We start from the raw sequence: 23,433 nt of genomic DNA, 5'->3' as shown, positions 1-23,433 counted from the left end.
GACCTGGAAGATGGGTCCGACCCGACCTGAACCCAACACGTCATCAGGTCCCAAAGAACAAAGAACAAAGATAATTACAGCACAGGAACAGGCCCTTCGGCCCTCCAAGCCTGCGCCGATCCAGATCCTCTCTCTAAACATGTCGCCTATTTTCTAAGGTTCTGTATCTCTTTTCTTCCTGCCCATTCATGTATCTGTCTAGATACATCTTAAAAGACTCCATCGTGCCCGCATCTACCACCTCCGCTGGCAATGCGTTCCAGGTGCCCACCACCCTCTGCGTAAAGAACTTTCCACGCATATCCCCCCTAAACTTTTCCCCTTTCACTTTGAACTCGTGTCCTCTAGTAATTGAAACCCCCACTCTGGGGAAAAAGCCTCTTGCTATCCACCCTGTCTATACCTCTCATGATTTTGTACACCTCAATCAGGTCCCCCCTCAACCTCCGTCTTTCTAATGAAAATAATCCTAATCTGCTCAACCTCTCTTCATAGCTAGCGCCCTCCATACCAGGCAACATCCTGGTGAACCTCCTCTGCACCCTCTCCAAAGCATCCACATCCTTTTGATAATGTGGCGACCAGAACTGTACGCAGTATTCCAAATGTGGCCGAACCAAAGTCCTATACAACTGTAACATGACCTGCCAACTCTTGTACTCAATACCCCGTCCGATGAAGGAAAGCATGCCGTATGCCTTCTTGACCACTCTATTTACCTGCGTTGCCACCTTCAGGGAACAGTGGACCTGAACACCCAAATCTCTCTGGACATCAATTTTCCCCAGGACTTTTCCATTTACTGTATAGTTCACTCTTGAATTGGATCTTCCAAAATGCATCACCTCGCATTTGCCCTGATTGAACTCCATCTGCCATTTCTCTGCCCAACTCTCCAATCTATCTATATTCTGCTGTATTCTCTGACAGTCCCCTTCACTATCTGCTACTCCACCAATCTTAGTGTCGTCTGCAAACTTGCTAATCAGTCCACCTATACTTTCCTCCAAATCATTAATGTATATAACAAACAAGGTCCCGTCGGGTTCAGGTCGTGTAGCAGGCCTCTAGTTCCAGGATTTTGACCAGGCGACAGTGAAGGAACAGCAATATAGTTCCAATTCAGGATGGTGTGTGACCTGGAGGAGAACTTGCAGGTGGTGGTGTTCCCATGCATCTGCTGCCCTTGTAGGTAGTAGAGGATGCAGGTTTGAAAGGTGCTGTCAGAGGAGCCTTGAGTTACTGCATTGCATCTTGTAGATGGTACACACTGCTGCCACTGTGCGTCGGTGGTGGAGGGAGTGAATGTTTGTAGATGGGGTGCCAATCAAGTGGGCTGCTTTGTCCTGGATGGTGTCGAGCTTCTTGAGTGTTGTTGGAGCTGCACCCATCCAGGCAAATGGAGACTATTCCATCATACTCTTGACTTGTGCCTCGTAGATGGTGGACAGGCTTTGGCGAGTAGGGTTTGAGTTAATCGCTGCAGAATTCCCAGCCTCTGACCTGCTCTTGTAGCCACGGTATTTATATGGCGACATCAGTTCAGTTTCTGGTCAATGGTAGCCCCTAGGATAGTGGGGGATTCAGCGATGGTAATGACATTGAATGTCAAGGGGAGATGGTTAGATTCTCTCGTCAGAGATGGTCATTGTCTGGCACTTGTGTGGCACGAATGTTACTTGCCACTTATCAGCCCAAGCCTGGATATTGTCCAGGTCTTGCTGCATTTCTACATGGACTGCTTCAGTATCTGAGGAGTTGCGAATGGTGCTGAACATTGTGCAATCACAGCGAACATCCCCACTTCTGACCTTATGATTGAAGGAAGGTCATTGATGAAGCAGCTGAAGATGGTTGGGCCTAAGACACTACCCTGAGGAACTCCTGCAGTGATGTCCTGGAGCTCAGATGATTGATCTCCAACAACCACAACCATCTTCCTTTGCGCTAGGTATGACTCCAACCAGCGGAGAGTTTTACTCCTAATTCCCATTGACCTCGGTTTTACTAGGGCTCCTTGATGTCATACTCGATCAAATGCTGCCTTGATGTCAAGAGTAGTCACTCTCACCTCACCTCTTGAGTTCAGCTCTTTTGTCCATGTTTGAACCAAGGCTGTAATGAGGTCAGGAGCTGAGTGTCCCTGGCAGAACCCAAACTGAGCGTCACTGAGCAGGTTATTGCTAAGCAAGTGCTGCTTGATGGCACTGTTGATGACACCTTCCATCACTTTACTGATGATTGAGAGCAGACTGATGGGGCGGTAATTGGCCGGGTTGGACTTGTCCTGCTTTTTGTGTACAGGACACCTGGGCAATTTTCCACATTGCAGGGTAGATGCCAGTGTTGTAGCTGTACTGGAATTTTCAATTCAGGAATTCTGGATTGCCAGCAGCATAATTACCCCACCATCTGCCCAGCATCTCTGATCCCACGCCCCCTCACTCCCACGGTCTCCGATCCCTTCTCCCCCCCCAACTCCCAGGGTCTCTGATCCCTTCTCTCTTCCCCCCCCACCAACTCCCAGAGTCTCCGATCCCTTCGTCCCCCCCCCAACTCCCAGGGTCTCCGATCCCTTCTCCCCCCCCCCCCCAACTCCCAGGGTCTCCGATCCCTTCTCCCCCCCAACTCCCAGGGTCTCCGATCCCTTCTCCCCCCCAACTACCAGGGTCTCCGATCCCTTCACCCCCCAACTCCCAGGGTCTCCGATCCCTTCTCCACCCCCCCCCCCCCAACTCCCAGGGTCTCTGATCCCTTCTCCCCCACATCTCCCAGGGTCTCCGATCCCTTCTCTTCTCTCTTCCCCCCCCCCCCCCCCCCAACTCCCAAGGTTTCTGATCCTTCTCCCCCCAAACTCCCAGGGTCTCCGATCCCTTCTCCCCCCAAACTCCCAGGGTCTCCGATCCCTTCTCCCCCCAAACTCCCAGGGTCTCCGATCCCTTCTCCCCCCAAACTCCCAGGGTCTCCGATCCCTTCTCACCCCCAACTCCCAAGGTTTCTGATCCTTCTCCCCCCCCAACTCCCAGGGTCTCCAATCCCTTCTCCCCCCTAACTCCCAGGGTCTCCGATCCCTTCTCCCCCCAAACTCCCAGGGTCTCAGATCCCTTCTCCCCCCCCAACTCCCAGGGTCTCCGATCCCTTCTCTTCTCTCTTCTCCCCCCCCCCCCCCCAACTCCCAAGGTTTCTGATCCTTCTCCCCCACATCTCCCAGGGTCTCCGATCCCTTCTCCCCCCAAACTCCCAGGGTCTCCGATCCCTTCTCCCCCCAAACTCCCAAGGTTTCTGATCCTTCTCCCCCCCCAACTCCCAGGGTCTCCAATCCCTTCTCCCCCCTAACTCCCAGGGTCTCCAATCCCTTCTCCCCCCTAACTCCCAGGGTCTCCGATCCCTTCTCCCCCCAAACTCCCAGGGTCTCAGATCCCTTCTCCCCCCCCAACTCCCAGGGTCTCCGATCCCTTCTCTTCTCTCTTCTCCCCCCCCCCCCCCAACTCCCAAGGTTTCTGATCCTTCTCCCCCACATCTCCCAGGGTCTCCGATCCCTTCTCCCCCCAAACTCCTAGGGTCTCCGATCCCTTCTCCCCCCAAACTCCCAGGGTCTCCGATCCCTTCTCCCCCCAAACTCCCAGGGTCTCCGATCCCTTCTCCCCCCAAACTCCCAGGGTCTCCGATCCCTTCTCCCCCCCAACTCCCAAGGTTTCTGATCCTTCTCCCCCCCCAACTCCCAGGGTCTCCAATCCCTTCTCCCCCTAACTCCCAGGGTCTCCGATCCCTTCTCCCCCCTAACTCCCAGGGTCTCCGATCCCTTCTCCCCCCTAACTCCCAGGGTCTCCGATCCCTTCTCCCCCCAAACTCCCAGGGTCTCCGATCCCTTCTCCCCCCCCAACTCCCAGGGTCTCCGATCCCTTCTCCCCCCAAACTCCCAGGGTCTCGATCCCTTCTCCCCCCAAACTCCCAGGGTCTCGATCCCTTCTCCCCCCATACGTCCGGGGTTTCCGACTCCCCTCCCCCCACTCCCAGGGTCTCTGATTCTCCCAATCCCCACCCCCTCCCAGGGCCTCCGATTCTCTCACCTCCCCACCCCCCTCACCATATCCGGGGTCTCTGGTCCCACGCCCCATCACTCCCGAGGTCTCCAACTCCCCTGTCCTCATTACCGGCCTCTCCGAATCCCCTTGTCCTCACTGCCGGCCTCTCCGAATCCCCTTGTCCTCACTGCCGGCCTCTCCGAATCCCCTTGTCCTCACTGCCGGCCTCTCCGAATCCCCTTGTCCTCACTGCCAGCCTCTCCGAATCCCCTTGTCCTCACTGCCGGGCTCTCCGAATCCCCTTGTCCTCACTGCCGGCCTCTCCGAATCCCCTTGTCCTCACTGCCGGCCTCTCCGAATCCCCTTGTCCTCACTGCCGGGCTCTCCGAATCCCCTTGTCCTCACTGCCGGGCTCTCCGAATCCCCTTGTCCTCACTGCCGGGCTCTCCGAATCCCCTTGTCCTCACTGCCGGGCTCTCCGAATCCCCTTGTCCTCACTGCCGGGCTCTCCGAATCCCCTTGTCCTCACTGCCGGGCTCTCCGAATCCCCTTGTCCTCACTGCCGGGCTCTCCGAATCCCCTTGTCCTCACTGCCGGGCTCTCCGAATCCCCTTGTCCTCACTGCCGGGCTCTCCGAATCCCCTTGTCCTCACCGCCGGGCTCTCCGAATCCCCTTGTCCTCACCGCCGGGCTCTCCGAATCCCCTTGTCCTCACCGCCGGGCTCTCCGAATCCCCTTGTCCTCACCGCCGGGCTCTCCGAATCCCCTTGTCCTCACCGCCGGGCTCTCCGAATCCCCTTGTCCTCACCGCCGGGCTCTCCGAATCCCCTTGTCCTCACCGCCGGGCTCTCCGAATCCCCTTGTCCTCACCGCCGGGCTCTCCGAATCCCCTTGTCCTCACCGCCGGGCTCTCCGAATCCCCTTGTCCTCACCGCCGGGCTCTCCGAATCCCCTTGTCCTCACCGCCGGGCTCTCCGAATCCCCTTGTCCTCACCGCCGGGCTCTCCGAATCCCCTTGTCCTCACCGCCGGGCTCTCCGAATCCCCTTGTCCTCACCGCCGGGCTCTCCGAATCCCCTTGTCCTCACCGCCGGGCTCTCCGAATCCCCTTGTCCTCACCGCCGGGCTCTCCGAATCCCCTTGTCCTCACCGCCGGGCTCTCCGAATCCCCTTGTCCTCACCGCCGGGCTCTCCGAATCCCCTTGTCCTCACTGCCGGGCTCTCCGAATCCCCTTGTCCTCACTGCCGGGCTCTCCGAATCCCCTTGTCCTCACTGCCGGGCTCTCCGAATCCCCTTGTCCTCACTGCCGGGCTCTCCGAATCCCCTTGTCCTCACTGCCGGGCTCTCCGATTCCCCTTGTCCTCACTGCCGGGCTCTCCGAATCCCCTCCTTTTACTTCCGCTTCTCCTATGCGCCTCCTCCTGCTGCTGGGATCCCAGACTCCTCTCCTCCTTAAATCTAATTGACAACGAGCGACCACAAATTGTTTCTGATCTGCCAGTGAGCTGTTGGTCTATTCCACCTAACTATTGTCATTTAACCTTCGATTAAAGTGGCTGTAGAAGTTTCTCTCACTTCCTTTACCCACATTGTAGAATAATCAGCCATTTATTTTTCTTGCTGATCTATTAACCTCAACCCCTTCATTTTTTGCAGTTTGTGCACAAACGAATGTAGTCTCAGAAACAAGGAAGTACGTTTATGGAGCTGTATTTGACACTATTTTATTAAATGGAAATATAGAAGTTAAAACCGGCCAAAACATCCAGTGGTCATTTATTGACCGTACACACAAGACGCTAATGTTGTTCCATTCGGTTGACAATGATGCTCCGACTTTATCTGCATATTATCAACACCGATGTACATATAACTCAAAGAATGGAAGCCTGGAGCTGCGCCGGTTGGAGGTTTCTGACATTGGTGTATATCAGCTGAGTGTTGAAGGATATTACACTCAAGAACCGGACAAACTATATATTTATTTAATATTTCTAGATGTTGAAGGTGCGTGCCCTTGGTTTACTAGATCATGTTATGTGAGACATGCAGAAAAATATATCCAGGGCGTCTACCTCCTTTCATTTTCTCACTATCTCATTCTCTCAAACCCTAATTCTGTCTCTGTCCCTCATTCTGTGTCTCTCTCCCTCGTTCTCTGTATTTTTTTCCGTCATTCTTTGTCTCACTCTCATTCTCTTTCTCACTTATTCTCTCTATCATTCTGTCTCACTCTTTCATAACATAACATAAGAAATAGGAGCAGGAGTAGGCTATTCAGCCCCTTGAGTCTGCTCCATCATTCAGTAAGATCATGGCTGATCTGATCATGGTCTCAAGTCCACTTTCCTGCCTGACCCCCACAACTCTTGACACCATTGTAGATCAAAAATCTATCTCCCTCAGCCTTGAATATATTCAATGACCCAGCTCTCTGGGGAAGAGAATTCCAAAGATCAGTAACTCTCTGAAAGAAGAAATTCTTCTTCATTTTCTTCTTAAAAGGGGGACCCTTATTCTGAAACTAGTTCTCGATTCCCCCACGAGAGGGAACATCATCTCAGCATCTACCCTGTCAAGCTCCCTCAGAATCTTTGTATGTTTCAAAAAGATCACCTCTCATTCTTCTGAACTCCTATGAGTATAGGCTCAATCTGCTCAACCCTTCCTCATAAGACAAACCCTTCATTCCAGGAAACAACCTAGTGAACCTTCTCTGAATTGCTTCCAATGCCAGTATATCCCTCCTTCAGTAAAAAGACCAAAACTGTACGCAGTACTCCAGGTGCAGTCTCACCAATGCCCTGTACAGCTGTACAGTTGTAACAAGACTTGCCTACTTTTATACTCCATCCCCCTTGTAATAAAGGCCAACATTCTATTTACGTTCCTAATTACTTGCTGTACCTACATGTCAATGTTTTGTGATTCATGTACAAGGACACCCAGATCACTCTGTACCACAGCATTCTGCAATCTCTCTCCATGTAAAGAATATCCTGCTTTTCTATTTTTCCTGCCAAAGTGGACAGCCTCACATTTTCCCATGTTATACTCCATCTGCCAATTTTTTTCCCACTCACTGAACCTATCTATATGTCTTTGCAAACTCTTTGTGTCCTCCTCACAACTTGCTTTCCCACTTATCTATGTACCGTCTGCAAATTTAACTACAATACACTCTGTCATTAATATAGATGGTAAATAGTTGAGACCCCAGCACTGATCCCTGTGGCACTCCACTAGTTACAGTTTGCCAACCTGAAAATGACCCATTTATCCTGACTCTCTTTCCTGTTATAGCCAATCCTCTATCTGTGCTAATATCTTACCCCCAACACCATGAGCTCTTAACTTGTGTGGTAACCTTTTATGTGGCACCTTGTTGAAAGGCTTTTGGAAATCCAAATATACAACATTCACTGGTTCCCCTTTATCCACCCTGCTTGTTACATCCTCGAAGAACTCTAATAAATTTGTCAACCACAATTTCCCTTTCATAAAGCCATGATGGCTCTGCCTGATTGCATTACGATTTTCTGAATGTCCTGCTGCAGTTTCCTTAGCAATGAATTCCAACATTTTTCCCATTGACAGATGTTAGGCTAACTGGCCTACAGTTTCCTGCTTTCTGTCGCCCTACTTTCTTGAATAGAGACGTTACATTTGTTGTTTTCCAATCTGCTGGGATCTTTCCAGAATCTAGGGAATTTTAGAAGATTACAGCCAATACATCCATTATCTCTGCAGCCACTTCCTTTAAGACCCGAGGATGTAGGCCATCAGGTCCAGGGGACTTGTCAACCTTTAGTCCCATTAGTATTCCCATTACATTTACTCTAGTGTTAGTGATTGTTTCAAGTTCCACCTTCCCTTTTGCCCCCTGATTTTCTACTGTTATTGGGATGCCTTTTGTGTCTTCGACTGTGAAGACAGATATAAAATACTCGTTCAAAGTCTACGCCATTTCCTTGTGTCCCATTATCAATTCCCCCAGTCTCCTCCTCGAAGGGACCAACATTTACTTCAGCTGCTCACTTCCTTACCTACTTGTAGATCTTACTGTCTGTTTTTTAATTTCTTGCTCACTCTCACTTTCATTCTCTTTCTCTCTCATTCTGTCTCACTCACTTATTCCATGTTTCACTCTCTCATTCTCCCTCATATTCTCTCACTTTCTCCTTCTGTCTCATTATTCGCTGTCTCTCATTCTGCCCCTCTCATTTTCTGTCTGTCTCTCTAATTTTCTCACTCACTCTCATTCTGTCTCTTGAACTTGCATTCTGCTTCAGTCTCATTTTCTATCTGACTCTGTCTCTCTAATTTCCTGTCTCCATCATTCCCCCTCTCCCTCGCTCACACTCTCATTCTTTTTCAACCTTTCATTCTCTCGCTCTCTCTCTTTCACACTATCATTCTTTCTCTCACTCCCTTGCTCTTTCTCACTCTCTCATTCTGTCTCACTGTCGTTTGCTGTTTCATTCTCTGTCTCTCAAACGCTTTCTGTCTCGCGTTCATTCTCATTTTCATGGTGGTAGAGTCATTAATGACACAGAGCTGGCCATTCAGCCCATCAGGTCCATTTATCATTCAGACTCTTTTTTTCCTCTCCAATTAAATTTTCAATTGGATAAAAAAAAATGCAGCAATGCTCTCAAACATACCGAGTGATGTGATGGCTGAATTTTCTGAGCATTTACTGTCTGAATTCAAACGTCTTTTGTGTTCATGTTAATTGGATATTTTAATTGCCCAAAATGAACATTTATCAATTAAATATGAATGCCGAAGTTTTTTCCAACAGATATGTGACACATTCAGATGTGCAAGTTCAAGTTTGGTGAGCAGAAATGTGACATGCTATGGTGCAATGATAGACTAATACTTAAAATTGGACCATTATCTGACCTCTTGTGCCTTTTACGGGGACAGTTAAGACAACATGCAGGCTTCAGGAGGAAGGGAATTCACTGCAGTGTGGTGTGTTATTCAGGAGCAGTGGGAGTCACTGCAGTATGGTGTGTTATTCAGGAGTAGTGGGAGTCACTGCAGTATGGTGTGTTATTCAGGAGCAGTGGGAGTCACTGCAGTAGGGTGTGTTATTCAGGAGTAGTGGGAGTCACTGCAGTATGGTGTGTTATTCAGGAGCAGTGGGAGTCACTGCAGTATGGTGTGTTATTCAGGAGTAGTGGGAGTCACTGCAGTATGGTGTTTTATTCAGGAGCAGTGGGAGTCACTGCAGTATGGTGTGTTATTCAGGAGCAGTGGGAGTCACTGCAGTATGGTGTGTTATTCAGGAGTAGTGGGAGTCACTGCAGTATGGTGTGTTATTCAGGAGTAGTGGGAGTCACTGCAGTATGGTGTGTTATTCAGGAGCAGTGGGAGTCACTGCAGTATGGTGTGTTATTCAGGAGTAGTGGGAGTCACTGCAGTATGGTGTGTTATTCAGGAGTAGTGGGAGTCACTGCAGTATGGTGTGTTATTCAGGAGCAGTGGGAGTCACTGCAGTAGGGTGTGTTATTCAGGAGTAGTGGGAGTCACTGCAGTATGGTGTGTTATTCAGGAGTAGTGGGAGTCACTGCAGTATGGTGTGTTATTCAGGAGTAGTGGGAGTCACTGCAGTATGGTGTGTTATTCAGGAGCAGTGGGAGTCACTGCAGTAGGGTGTGTTATTCAGGAGCAGTGGGAGTCACTGCAGTAGGGTGTGTTATTCAGGAGTAGTGGGAGTCACTGCAGTATGGTATGTTATTCAGGAGTAGTGGGAGTCTCTGCAGTATGATGTGTTATTCAGGAGTAGTGGGAGTCTCTGCAGTATGGTATGTTATTCAGGAGTAGTGGGAGTCACTGCAGTATGGTGTGTTATTCAGGAGTGGTGGGAGTCACTGCAGTATGGTGTGTTATTCAGGAGTAGTGGGAGTCACTGCAGTATGGTGTGTTATTCAGGAGTAGTGGGAGTCACTGCAGTATGGTGTGTTATTCAGGAGTAGTGGGAGTCACTGCAGTATGGTGTGTTATTCAGGAGTAGTGGGAGTCACTGCAGTATGGTATGTTATTCAGGAGTAGTGGGAGTCACTGCAGTATGATGTGTTATTCAGGAGTAGTGGGAGTCTCTGCAGTATGGTGTGTTATTCAGGAGCAGTGGGAGTCACTGCAGTATGGTATGTTATTCAGGAGTAGTGGGAGTCACTGCAGTATGGTATGTTATTCAGGAGTAGTGGGAGTCACTGCAGTATGATGTGTTATTCAGGAGTAGTGGGAGTCACTGCAGTATGGTGTGTTATTCAGGAGTAGTGGGTGTCACTGCAGTATGGTGTGTTATTCAGGAGTAGTGGGAGTCACTGCAGTATGGTGTGTTGTTCAGGAGCAGTGGGAGTCACTGCAGTATGGTGTGTTATTCAGGAGTAGTGGGAGCCACTGCAGTATGGTGTGTTATTCTGGAGGAGTGGGATACATTGCAGTCGATCGTGTTATTCTGGAGGAGTGGGATTCACTGCAGTAGGGCGTGATATTCTGGAGGAGTGGGATACAATACAGTAGATTGTGTTATTCTGGAGGAGTGAGATTCACTGCAGTAGGGCGTGTTATTCTGGAGGAGTGGGATTCACTGCATTAGGACGTGTTATTCAGGAGGAGTGGGATTCACTGCAGCAGGGCGTGATATTCTGGAGGAGTGGGATTCACTGCAGTAGGGCGTGTTATTCTGGAGGAGTGTGATACATTGCAGTCGGGCGTGTTATTCTGGAGGTGTGGGATTCACTGCAGTCGGGCCTGATATTCTGGATGAGTGGGATACATTGCAGTAGATCGTGTTATTCTGGAGGAGTGGGAGACATTGCATTAGATCGTGTTATTCTGGAGGAGTGGGATTCACTGCAGTAGGGCGTGATATTCTGGAAGTGTGGGATTCATTGCAGTCGAGCGTGTTATTCTGGTGGAGTGGGATACATTGCAGTCGGGCGTGTTATTCTGGAGGAGTGGGATACATTGCAGTCGGGCGTGTTATTCTGGTGGAGTGGGATTCACTGCAGGAGGGCGTGATATTCTGGAGGAGTGGAATTCACTGCAGCAGGGCGTGTTATTCTGGAGGAGTGGGATTCACTGCAGTAGGGCATGTTATACAGGAGGAGTGGAATTCACTGCAGTAGGGCGTGTTATACAGGAGGAGTGGAATTCACTGCAGTCGGGCGTGTTATTCTGGAGGAGTGGGATTCACTACAGTATGGCGTGATATTCTGGAGGAGTGGAATTCACTGCAGCAGGGCGTGTTATTCAGGAGGAGTGGGATTCACTGCAGTAGGGCGTGTTATTCTGGAGGAGTGGGATTCTCTGCAGTCGGGCGTGTTATTCTGGAGGAGTGGGATTCACTGCAGTTGGGGGTGTTACTCAGGAGCAGTGAGATCGATTGCAGTATGGTGTGTTATTTTGGAGGAGTTAGGTTTCATTGCAGTAGGGCGTGATATTCTGGAGGAGTGGGATTCATTGCAGTAGGGCATGATATTCTGGAGGAGTGGGAGTTACTGCAGTCGGGCGTGTTATTCTGGAGGAGTGGGATTCACTGCAGTATGGCATGTTATACAGGAGGAGTGGAATTCACTGCAGTCGGGCGTGGTATTCTGGAGGAGTGGGATTCACTACAGTAGGGGATGATATTCTGGAGGAGTGGAATTCACTGCAGTAGGGCGTGTTATTCTGGAGGAGTGGGATTCACTGCAGTAGGGCGTGTTATTCTGGAGGAGTGGGATTCACTGCAGTCGGGCGTGTTATTCTGGAGGAGTGGGATTCACTGCAGTATGGCATGTTATACAGGAGGAGTGGAATTCACTGCAGTCGGGCGTGGTATTCTGGAGGAGTGGGATTCACTACAGTAGGGGATGATATTCTGGAGGAGTGGAATTCACTGCAGTAGGGCGTGTTATTCAGGAGGAGTGGGATTCACTGCCGTAGGGCGTGTTATTCTGGAGGAGTGGGTTTCACTGCCGTAGGGCGTGTTATTCTGGAGGAGTGGGATTCACTGCAGTAGGGCGTGTTATTCTGGAGGAGTGGGATTCTCTGCAGTCGGGCGTGTTATTCTGGAGGAGTGGGATTCTCTGCAGTCGGGCGTGTTATTCTGGAGGAGTGGGATTCACTGCAGTAGGGCGTGTTATTCTGGAGGAGTGGGATTCTCTGCAGTCGGGCGTGTTATTCAGGAGGAGTGGGATTCACTGCCGTAGGGCGTGTTATTCTGGAGGAGTGGGATTCACTGCAGTCGGGCGTGTTATTCTGGAGGAGTGGGATTCACTGCAGTATGGCATGTTATACAGGAGGAGTGGAATTCACTGCAGTCGGGCGTGGTATTCTGGAGGAGTGGGATTCACTACAGTAGGGGATGATATTCTGGAGGAGTGGAATTCACTGCAATAGGGCGTGTTATTCAGGAGGAGTGGGATTCACTGCCGTAGGGCGTGTTATTCTGGAGGAGTGGGATACATTGCAGTCGGGCGTGTTATTCTGGAGGTGTGGGATTCACTGCAGGAGGGCGTGATATTCTGGAGGAGTGGAATTCACTGCAGCAGGGCGTGTTATTCTGGAGGAGTGGGATTCACTGCAGTAGGGCGTGTTATACAGGAGGAGTGGAATTCACTGCAGTCGGGCGTGTTATGCTGGAGGAGTGGGATTCACTACAGTATGGCGTGATATTCTGGAGGAGTGGAATTCACTGCAGTGGGGCGTGTTATTCTGGAGGAGTGGGATTCACTGCAGTTGCGGATGTTACTAAGGAGCAGTGAGATCGATTGCAGTATGGTGTGTTATTTTGGAGGAGTTAGGTTTCATTGCAGTTGGGCGTGATATTCTGGAGGAGTGGGATTCATTGCAGTAGGGCATGATATTTTGGAGGAGTGGGAGTTACTGCAGTCGGGCGTGTTATTCTGGAGGAGTGGGATTCACTGCTGTATGGCATGTTATACAGGAGGAGTGGAATTCACTGCAGTCGGGCGTGGTATTCTGGAGGAGTGGGATTCACTACAGTAGGGGATGATATTCTGGAGGAGTGGAATTCACTGCAGTAGGGCGTGTTATTCAGGAGGAGTGGGATTCACTGCCGTAGGGCGTGTTATTCTGGAGGAGTGGGATTCTCTGCAGTCGGGCGTGTTATTCTGGAGGAGTGGGATTCACTGCAGTAGGGCGTGTTATTCTGGAGGAGTGGGATTCTCTGCAGTCGGGCGTGTTATTCTGGAGGAGTGGGATTCACTGCAGTAGGGCGTGTTATTCTGGAGGAGTGGGATTCTCTGCAGTCGGGCGTGTTATTCTGGAGGAGTGGGATTCTCTGCAGTCGGGCGTGTTATTCTGGAGGAGTGGAATTCACTGCAGTAGGGCGTGTTATTCTGGAGGAGTGGGATTCTCTGCAGTCGGGCGTGTTATTCTGGAGGAGTGGGATTCACTACAGTAGGGCGTGATATTCTGGAGGAGTGGAATTCACTGCAGTAGGGCGTGTTATTCAGGAGGAGTGGGATTCACTGCCGTAGGGCGTGTTATTCTGGAGGAGTGGGATTCTCTGCAGTTGGGCGTGTTATTCAGGAGGAGTGGAATTCACTGCAGTAGGGCGTGTTATTCAGGAGGAGTGGGATTCACTGCCGTAGGGCGTGTTATTCTGGAGGAGTGGGATTCTCTGCAGTTGGGCGTGTTATTCAGGAGGAGTGGGATTCTCTGCAGTTGGGCGTGTTATTCAGGAGGAGTGAGATTCTCTGCAGTTGGGCGTGTTATTCAGGAGGAGTGGAATTCACTGCAGTAGGGCGTGTTATTCAGGAGGAGTGAGATTCTCTGCAGTTGGGCGTGTTATTCAGGAGGAGTGGGATTCACTGCAGTAGGGCGTGTTATTCAGGAGGAGTGGGACTCACTGCAGTTGGGGGTGTTACTCAGGAGCAGTGAGATCGATTGCAGTATGGTGTGTTATTTTGGAGGAGTTAGGTTTCATTGCAGTAGGGCGTGATATTCTGGAGGAGTGGGATTCATTGCAGCAGGGCGTGTTATTCTGGAGGAGTGGGATTCACTGCAGTAGGGCGTGTTATTCTGGAGGAGTGGATTCACTGCAGTAGATCGTGTTATTATGGAGGAGTGGGATTCACTGCAGTAGGGCGTGTTATTCTGGAGGAGTGGGATTCACTGCAGTAGGGCGTGTTATTCTGGAGGAGTGTGATACATTGCAGTAGATAGTGTTTTTCTGGAGGAATGGGATTCATTGCAGTCGGGTGTGTTATTCTGGAGGAGTGGGATTCACTTCAGTAGGGCGTGATATTCTGGAAGAGTGGGATTCATTGCAGTCGGGCGTGTTATTCTGGTGGAGTGGGATACATTGCAGTCGGGCGTGTTATTCTGGTGGAGTGGGATACATTGCAGTCGGGCGTGTTATTCTGGAGGAGTGGGAGACATTGCATTAGATCGTGTTATTCTGGAGGAGTGGGATTCACTTCAGTAGGGCGTGATGTTCTGGAAGAGTGGGATTCATTGCAGTCGGGCGTGTTATTTTGGTGGAGTGGGATACATTGCAGTCGGGCGTGTTATTCTGGTGGAGTGGGATACATTGCAGTCGGGCGTGTTATTCTGGAGGAGTGGGAGACATTGCAGTCGGGCGTGTTATTCTGGAGGTGTGGGATACATTGCAGTCGGGCGTGTTATTCTGGAGGTGTGGGATACATTGCTGTCGGGCGTGATATTCTGGAGGAGTGGGATACATTGCTGTCGGGCATGATATTGTGGAGGAGTGGGATACATTGCAGTCGGGCGTGATATTCTGGAGGAGTGGGATACATTGCAGTCGGGCGTGTTATTCTGGAGGAGTGGGATACATTGCTGTCGGGCGTGTTATTCTGGAGGAGTGGGATTCACTGCAGTAGGGCGTGTTATTCTGGAGGAGTGGGATACATTGCAGTCGGGCGTGTTATTCTGGAGGAGTGGGATTCACTGCAGTCGGGCGTGTTATTCTGGAGGAGTGGGATACATTGCAGCAGATCGTGTTATTCTGGAGGAGTGGGATTCACTGCAGTAGATCGTGTTATTCTGGAGGAGTGGGATAGACTGCAGTAGGCCGTGATATTCTGGAGGAGTGGGATACATTGCTGTCGGGCGTGTTATTCTGGAGGAGTGGGATTCACTGCAGTAGGGCGTTTTATTCTGGAGGAATGGGATTCATTGCAGTCGGCCGTGTTATTCTGGAGGAGTGGGAGACATTGCATTAGATCGTGTTATTCTGGAGGAGTGGGATTCACTGCAGTAGGGCGTGATATTCTGGAAGAGTGGGATACATTGCAGTCGGGCGTGTTATTCTGGAGGAGTGGGATACATTGCAGTAGGGCGTATATTTCTGGAGGAGTGGAATTCACTGCAGTCGGGCGTGTTATTCTGGAGGAGTGGGATACATTGCAGTAGGGCGTATATTTCTGGAGGAGTGGGATTCACTGCAGTAGATCGTGTTATTATGGAGGAGTGGGATTCACTGCAGTAGGGCGTGTTATTCTGGAGGAGTGGGATTCACTGCAGTAGGGCGTGTTATTCTGGAGGAGTGTGATACATTGCAGTAGGGCGTGTTATTCTGGAGGAGTGGGATTCACTGCAGTAGGGCGTGTTATTATGGAGGAGTGGGATTCACTGCAGTAGGGCGTGTTATTATGGAGGAGTGGGATTCACTGCAGTAGGGCGTGTTATTCTGGAGGAGTGGGATTCACTGCAGTAGGGCGTGTTATTCTGGAGGAGTGGGATTCACTGCAGTAGGGCGTGTTATTATGGAGGAGTGGGATTCACTGCAGTAGGGCGTGTTATTCTGGAGGAGTGGGATTCACTGCAGTAGGGCGTGTTATTCTGGAGGAGTGGGATTCACTGCAGTAGGGCGTGTTATTCTGGAGGAGTGGGATTCACTGCAGTAGGGCGTGTTATTCTGGAGGAGTGGGATTCACTGCAGTAGGGCGTGTTATTCTGGAGGAGTGTGATACATTGCAGTAGATAGTGTTTTTCTGGAGGAGTGGGATTCACTGCAGTAGGGCGTGTTATTCTGGAGGAGTGTGATACATTGCAGTAGATAGTGTTTTTCTGGAGGAGTGGGATTCACTGCAGTAGATCGTGTTATTATGGAGGAGTGGGATTCACTGCAGTAGGGCGTGTTATTCTGGAGGAGTGGGATTCACTGCAGTAGGGCGTGTTATTCTGGAGGAGTGTGATACATTGCAGTAGATAGTGTTTTTCTGGAGGAGTGGGATTCACTGCAGTAGATCGTGTTATTCTGGAGGAATGGGATTCACAGCAGCAGGGAGTGATATTCTGGAGGAGTGGGATTCACTGCAGTCGGGCGTGTTATTCTGGAGGAATGGGATTCACAGCAGCAGGGAGTGATATTCTGGAGGTGTGGGATTCACTGCAGTCGGGCCTGATATTCTGGATGAGTGGGATACATTGCAATCGGGCGTGTTATTCTGGAGGAGTGGGATTCACTGCAGTCGGGCGTGTTATTCTGGAGGAGTGGGATTCACTGCAGTCGGGCGTGTTATTCTGGAGGAGTGGGATTCACTGCAGTAGGGCGTGTTATTCTGGAGGAGTGGGATTCACTGCAGTAGGGCGTGTTATTATGGAGGAGTGGGATTCACTGCAGTAGGGCGTGTTATTCTGGAGGAGTGGGATTCACTGCAGTAGGGCGTGTTATTCTGGAGGAGTGGGATTCACTGCAGTAGGGCGTGTTATTCTGGAGGAGTGGGATTCACTGCAGTAGGGCGTGTTATTCTGGAGGAGTGGGATTCACTGCAGTAGGGCGTGTTATTCTGGAGGAGTGTGATACATTGCAGTAGATAGTGTTTTTCTGGAGGAGTGGGATTCACTGCAGTAGGGCGTGTTATTCTGGAGGAGTGTGATACATTGCAGTAGATAGTGTTTTTCTGGAGGAGTGGGATTCACTGCAGTAGATCGTGTTATTATGGAGGAGTGGGATTCACTGCAGTAGGGCGTGTTATTCTGGAGGAGTGGGATTCACTGCAGTAGGGCGTGTTATTCTGGAGGAGTGTGATACATTGCAGTAGATAGTGTTTTTCTGGAGGAGTGGGATTCACTGCAGTAGATCGTGTTATTCTGGAGGAATGGGATTCACAGCAGCAGGGAGTGATATTCTGGAGGAGTGGGATTCACTGCAGTCGGGCGTGTTATTCTGGAGGAATGGGATTCACAGCAGCAGGGAGTGATATTCTGGAGGTGTGGGATTCACTGCAGTCGGGCCTGATATTCTGGATGAGTGGGATACATTGCAATCGGGCGTGTTATTCTGGAGGAGTGGGATTCACTGCAGTCGGGCGTGTTATTCTGGAGGAGTGGGATTCACTGCAGTAGGGCGTGTTATTCAGGAGGAGTGGGAGTCACTGCAGTTGGGGGTGTTACTCAGGAGCAGTGAGATCGATTGCAGTATGGTGTGTTATTTTGGAGGAGTTAGGTTTCATTGCAGTAGGGCGTGATATTCTGGAGGAGTGGAATTCACTGCAGTATGGCGTGTTATACAGGAGGAGTGGAATTCACTGCAGTCGGGCGTGGTATTCTGGAGGAGTGGAATTCACTGCAGTCGGGCGTGTTATTCAGGAGGAGTGGGATACATTGCAATCGGGCGTGTTATTCTGGAGGTGTGGGATTCACTGCAGTCGGGCGTGTTATTCTGGAGGAGTGGGATTCACTGCAGTATGGCATGTTATGCAGGAGGAGTGGAATTCACTGCAGTCGGGCGTGTTATTCTGGAGGTGTGGGATTCACTGCAGTAGGGCGTGTTATTCTGGAGGAGTGGGATTCACTGCAGTATGGCATGTTATTCTGGAGGAGTGGGATTCACTGCAGTTGGGTGTGTTATTTTGGAGGAGTGGGATTCTCTGCAGTTGGGCGTGTTATTCTGGAGGAGTGGGATTCACTGCAGTTGGGCGTGTTATTCTGGAGGAGTGGGATTCTCTGCAGTTGGGCGTGTTATTCTGGAGGAGTGGGATTCACTGCAGTTGGGCGTGTTATTCAGGAGGAGTGGGATTCACTGCAGTCAGGCGTGTTATTCTGGAGGAGTGGGATTCACTGCAGTAGAGCGTGTTATTCTGGAGGAGTGGGATTCACTGCAGTGGGGCGTGTTATTCTGGAGGAGTGGGATTCACTGCAGTGGGGCGTGTTATTCTGGAGGAGTGGGATTCACTGCAGTTGGGCGTGTTATTCTGGAGGAGTGGGATTCTCTGCAGTTGGGCGTGTTATTCTGGAGGAGTGGGATTCACTGCAGTAGGGCGTGTTATTCTGGAGGAGTGGGATTCACTGCAGTTGGGTGTGTTATTCTGGAGGAGTGGGATTCATTGCAGTCGGGTGTGTTATTCTGGAGGAGTGGGATTCACTGCAGTAGGGCGTGTTATTCTGGAGGAGTGGGATTCACTGCAGTAGGGTGTGTTATTCTGGAGGAGTGGGATTCAGTGCAGTAGGGCGTGTTATTCTGGAGGAGTGGGATTCACTGCAGTAGGGCGTGTTATTCTGGAGGAGTGGGATTCACTGCAGTAGGGCGTGTTATTCTGGAGGAGTGGGATACATTGCAGTAGATCGTGTTATTCAGGAGGAGTGGGATTCATTGCAGTCGGGCGTGTTGTTCTGGAGGAATGGGATTCACAGCAGCAGGGAGTGATATTCTGGAGGTGTGGGATTCACTGCAGTCGGGCCTGATATTCTGGATGAGTGGGATACATTGCAATCGGGCGTGTTATTCTGGAGGAGTGGGATTCACTGCAGTCGGGCGTGTTATTCTGGAGGAGTGGGATTCACTGCAGTAGGGCGTGTTATTCTGGAGGAGTGGGATTCACTGCAGTAGGGCGTGTTATTATGGAGGAGTGGGATTCACTGCAGTAGGGCGTGTTATTCTGGAGGAGTGGGATTCACTGCAGTAGGGCGTGTTATTCTGGAGGAGTGGGATTCACTGCAGTAGGGCGTGTTATTCTGGAGGAGTGGGATTCACTGCAGTAGGGCGTGTTATTCTGGAGGAGTGGGATTCACTGCAGTAGGGCGTGTTATTCTGGAGGAGTGTGATACATTGCAGTAGATAGTGTTTTTCTGGAGGAGTGGGATTCACTGCAGTAGGGCGTGTTATTCTGGAGGAGTGTGATACATTGCAGTAGATAGTGTTTTTCTGGAGGAATGGGATTCACTGCAGTAGATCGTGTTATTATGGAGGAGTGGGATTCACTGCAGTAGGGCGTGTTATTCTGGAGGAGTGGGATTCACTGCAGTAGGGCGTGTTATTCTGGAGGAGTGTGATACATTGCAGTAGATAGTGTTTTTCTGGAGGAGTGGGATTCACTGCAGTAGATCGTGTTATTCTGGAGGAATGGGATTCACAGCAGCAGGGAGTGATATTCTGGAGGAGTGGGATTCACTGCAGTCGGGCGTGTTATTCTGGAGGAATGGGATTCACAGCAGCAGGGAGTGATATTCTGGAGGTGTGGGATTCACTGCAGTCGGGCCTGATATTCTGGATGAGTGGGATACATTGCAATCGGGCGTGTTATTCTGGAGGAGTGGGATTCACTGCAGTCGGGCGTGTTATTCTGGAGGAGTGGGATTCACTGCAGTAGGGCGTGTTATTCAGGAGGAGTGGGAGTCACTGCAGTTGGGGGTGTTACTCAGGAGCAGTGAGATCGATTGCAGTATGGTGTGTTATTTTGGAGGAGTTAGGTTTCATTGCAGTAGGGCGTGATATTCTGGAGGAGTGGAATTCACTGCAGTATGGCGTGTTATACAGGAGGAGTGGAATTCACTGCAGTCGGGCGTGGTATTCTGGAGGAGTGGAATTCACTGCAGTCGGGCGTGTTATTCAGGAGGAGTGGGATACATTGCAATCGGGCGTGTTATTCTGGAGGTGTGGGATTCACTGCAGTCGGGCGTGTTATTCTGGAGGAGTGGGATTCACTGCAGTATGGCATGTTATGCAGGAGGAGTGGAATTCACTGCAGTCGGGCGTGTTATTCTGGAGGTGTGGGATTCACTGCAGTAGGGCGTGTTATTCTGGAGGAGTGGGATTCACTGCAGTATGGCATGTTATTCTGGAGGAGTGGGATTCACTGCAGTTGGGTGTGTTATTTTGGAGGAGTGGGATTCTCTGCAGTTGGGCGTGTTATTCTGGAGGAGTGGGATTCACTGCAGTTGGGCGTGTTATTCTGGAGGAGTGGGATTCTCTGCAGTTGGGCGTGTTATTCTGGAGGAGTGGGATTCACTGCAGTTGGGCGTGTTATTCAGGAGGAGTGGGATTCACTGCAGTCAGGCGTGTTATTCTGGAGGAGTGGGATTCACTGCAGTAGAGCGTGTTATTCTGGAGGAGTGGGATTCACTGCAGTGGGGCGTGTTATTCTGGAGGAGTGGGATTCACTGCAGTGGGGCGTGTTATTCTGGAGGAGTGGGATTCACTGCAGTTGGGCGTGTTATTCTGGAGGAGTGGGATTCTCTGCAGTTGGGCGTGTTATTCTGGAGGAGTGGGATTCACTGCAGTAGGGCGTGTTATTCTGGAGGAGTGGGATTCACTGCAGTTGGGTGTGTTATTCTGGAGGAGTGGGATTCATTGCAGTCGGGTGTGTTATTCTGGAGGAGTGGGATTCACTGCAGTAGGGCGTGTTATTCTGGAGGAGTGGGATTCACTGCAGTAGGGTGTGTTATTCTGGAGGAGTGGGATTCAGTGCAGTAGGGCGTGTTATTCTGGAGGAGTGGGATTCACTGCAGTAGGGCGTGTTATTCTGGAGGAGTGGGATTCACTGCAGTAGGGCGTGTTATTCTGGAGGAGTGGGATACATTGCAGTAGATCGTGTTATTCAGGAGGAGTGGGATTCATTGCAGTCGGGCGTGTTGTTCTGGAGGAGTGGGATACATTGCAGTAGATCGTGTTATTCTGGAGGAGTGGGATACATTGCAGTAGATCGTGTTATTCAGGAGGAGTGGGATTCATTGCAGTCGGGCGTGTTGTTCTGGAGGAGTGGGATACATTGCAGTAGATCGTGTTATTCTGGAGGAGTGGGATTCACTGCAGTAGGGCGTGTTATTCTGGAGGAGTGGGATACATTGCAGTCGGGCGTGTTATTCTGGAGGTGTGGGATTCACTGCAGGAGGGTGTGATATTCTGGAGGAGTGGGATTCACTGCAGTAGGGTGTGTTATTCTGGAGGAGTGGGATTCACTGCAGTAGATCGTGTTATTCTGGAGGAGTGGGATTCACTGCAGTAGGGTGTGTTATTCTGGAGGAGTGGGATTCACTGCAGTACGGCGTGTTATTCTGGAGGAGTGGGATACATTGCAGTAGATCGTGTTATTCAGGAGGAGTGGGATTCATTGCAGTCGGGCGTGTTGTTCTGGAGGAGTGGGATACATTGCAGTAGATCGTGTTATTCTGGAGGAGTGGGATTCACTGCAGTAGGGCGTGTTATTCTGGAGGAGTGGGATTCACTGCAGTCGGGCGTGTTATTCTGGAGGTGTGGGATTCACTGCAGTGGGGCGTGTTATTCTGGAGGTGTGGGATTCACTGCAGGAGGGTGTGTTATTCTGGAGGAGTGGGATACATTGCAGTCGGGCGTGTTATTCTGGAGGTGTGGGATTCACTGCAGGAGGGTGTGATATTCTGGAGGAGTGGGATTCTCTGCAGTTGGGCGTGTTATTCAGGAGGAGTGGGATTCATTGCAGTCGGGCGTGTTATTCTGGAGGAGTGGGATGCATTGCAGTAGATCGTGATATTCTGGAGGAGTGGGATTCTCTGCAGTAGGGCGTGTTATTCTGGAGGAGTTGGATTCACTGCAGTTGGGCGTGGTATTCTGGAGGAGTGGGATTCACTGCAGTAGGGCGTGATATTCTGGGGGAGTGGAATTCACTGCAGTAGGGCGTGTTATTCAGGAGGAGTGGGATTCGCTGCCGTCGGGCGTGTTATTCTGGAGGAGTGGGATTCTCTGCAGTCAGGCGTGTTATTGTGGAGGAGTGGGATTCACTGCAGTAGGACGTGATATTCTGGAGGAGTGGAATTCACTGCAGTAGGGCGTGTTATTCAGGAGGATTGGGATTCACTGCCGTCGGGCGTGTTATTCTGGTGGAGTGGGATTCTCTGCAGTCAGGCGTGTTATTCTGGAGGAGTGGGATTCTCTGCAGTTGGGCGTGTTATTCAGGAGGTGTGGGATACATTGCAGTAGATCGTGTTAGTCTGGAGGAGTGGGATTCGCTGCAGTAGGGCGTGATATTCTGGAGGAGTGGGATTCACTGCAGTAGGGCGTGTTATTCTGGAGGAGTGGGATTCACTGCAGTCGATCGTGTTATTCTGGAGGAGTGGGATTCATTGCAGTCGGGCGTGTTATTCTGGAGGAGTGGGATGCATTGCAGTAGATTGTGTTATTCTGGAGGAGTGGGATTCACTGCAGTAGGGCGTGTTATTCTGGAGGAGTGGGATTCACTGCAGTCAGGCGTGTTATTCTGGAGGAGTGGGATTCACTGCAGTCGGGCGTGTTATTCAGGAGGAGTGAGATTCTCTGCAGTTGGGCGTGTTATTCAGGAGGAGTGGGAGTCACTGCAGTTGGGGGTGTTACTCAGGAGCAGTGAGATCGATTGCAGTATGGTGTGTTATTTTGGAGGAGTTAGGTTTCATTGCAGTAGGGCGTGATATTCTGGAGGAGTGGGTTTCACTGCAGGAGAGCGTGATATTTTTTAGGAGTGGGATTCATTGCAGTGGATCGTGTTATTCTGGAGGAGTGGAATTCACTGCTGTAGGGCGTGTTATTCTGGAGGAGTGGGATACATTGCAGCAGATCGTGTTATTCTGGAGGAGTTGGGTTTCATTGCAGTATGGCGTGTTATTCTGGAGGTGTGGGTTTCACTGCAGTCGGGCGTGTTATTCTGGAGGAGTGTGATTCACTGCAGTAGGGCGTGTTATTCTGGAGGAGTTGGGTTTCATTGCAGTCGGGCGTGTTATTCAGGAGGAGTGGGATTCACTGCAGTAGAGCGTGATATTTTTTAGGAGTGGGATTCATTGCAGTAGATCGTGTTATTCTGGAGGAGTGGAATTCACTGCTGTCGGGCGTGTCATTCTGGAGGAGTTGGGTTTCATTGCAGTAGGGCGTGTTATTCTGGAGGTGTGGGTTTCACTGCAGTCGGGCGTGTTATTCAGGAGGAGTGGAATTCACTGCAGTCGGGCGTGTTATTCTGGAGGAGTTGGGTTTCATTGCAGTAGGGCGTGTTATTCTGGAGGTGTGGGTTTCACTGCAGTCGGGCGTGTTATTCAGGAGGAGTGGGATTCACTGCAGTAGAGCGTGATATTTTTTAGGAGTGGGATTCATTGCAGTAGATCGTGTTATTCTGGAGGAGTGTGATTCACTGCTGAAGGGCGTGTTATTCTGGAGGAGTGGGATACATTGTAGGAGATCGTGTTATTCTGGAGG

At 50.6% G+C, this 23,433-nt stretch overlaps 1 protein-coding gene across 1 annotated transcript in view; it reads left to right on the top strand.

Moving 5' to 3' along the window:
* Nucleotides 1-23,433, top strand: part of LOC137345903 (uncharacterized) — a 270,894-nt gene that overhangs the window by 14,852 nt on the left and 232,609 nt on the right. The window contains exon 2 of the mRNA XM_068009144.1: nucleotides 5,682-6,032. Within this exon, the coding sequence (XP_067865245.1) occupies nucleotides 5,682-6,032 (351 nt within the window). The remainder of the gene's footprint in view (nucleotides 1-5,681; nucleotides 6,033-23,433) is intronic.

The sequence above is a fragment of the Heterodontus francisci genome, chromosome 29 (genome assembly GCF_036365525.1).
Source record: "Heterodontus francisci isolate sHetFra1 chromosome 29, sHetFra1.hap1, whole genome shotgun sequence".
Classification (NCBI taxonomy): domain Eukaryota; kingdom Metazoa; phylum Chordata; class Chondrichthyes; order Heterodontiformes; family Heterodontidae; genus Heterodontus; species Heterodontus francisci.
This window is presented reverse-complemented; position numbering and strand designations above follow the sequence as displayed.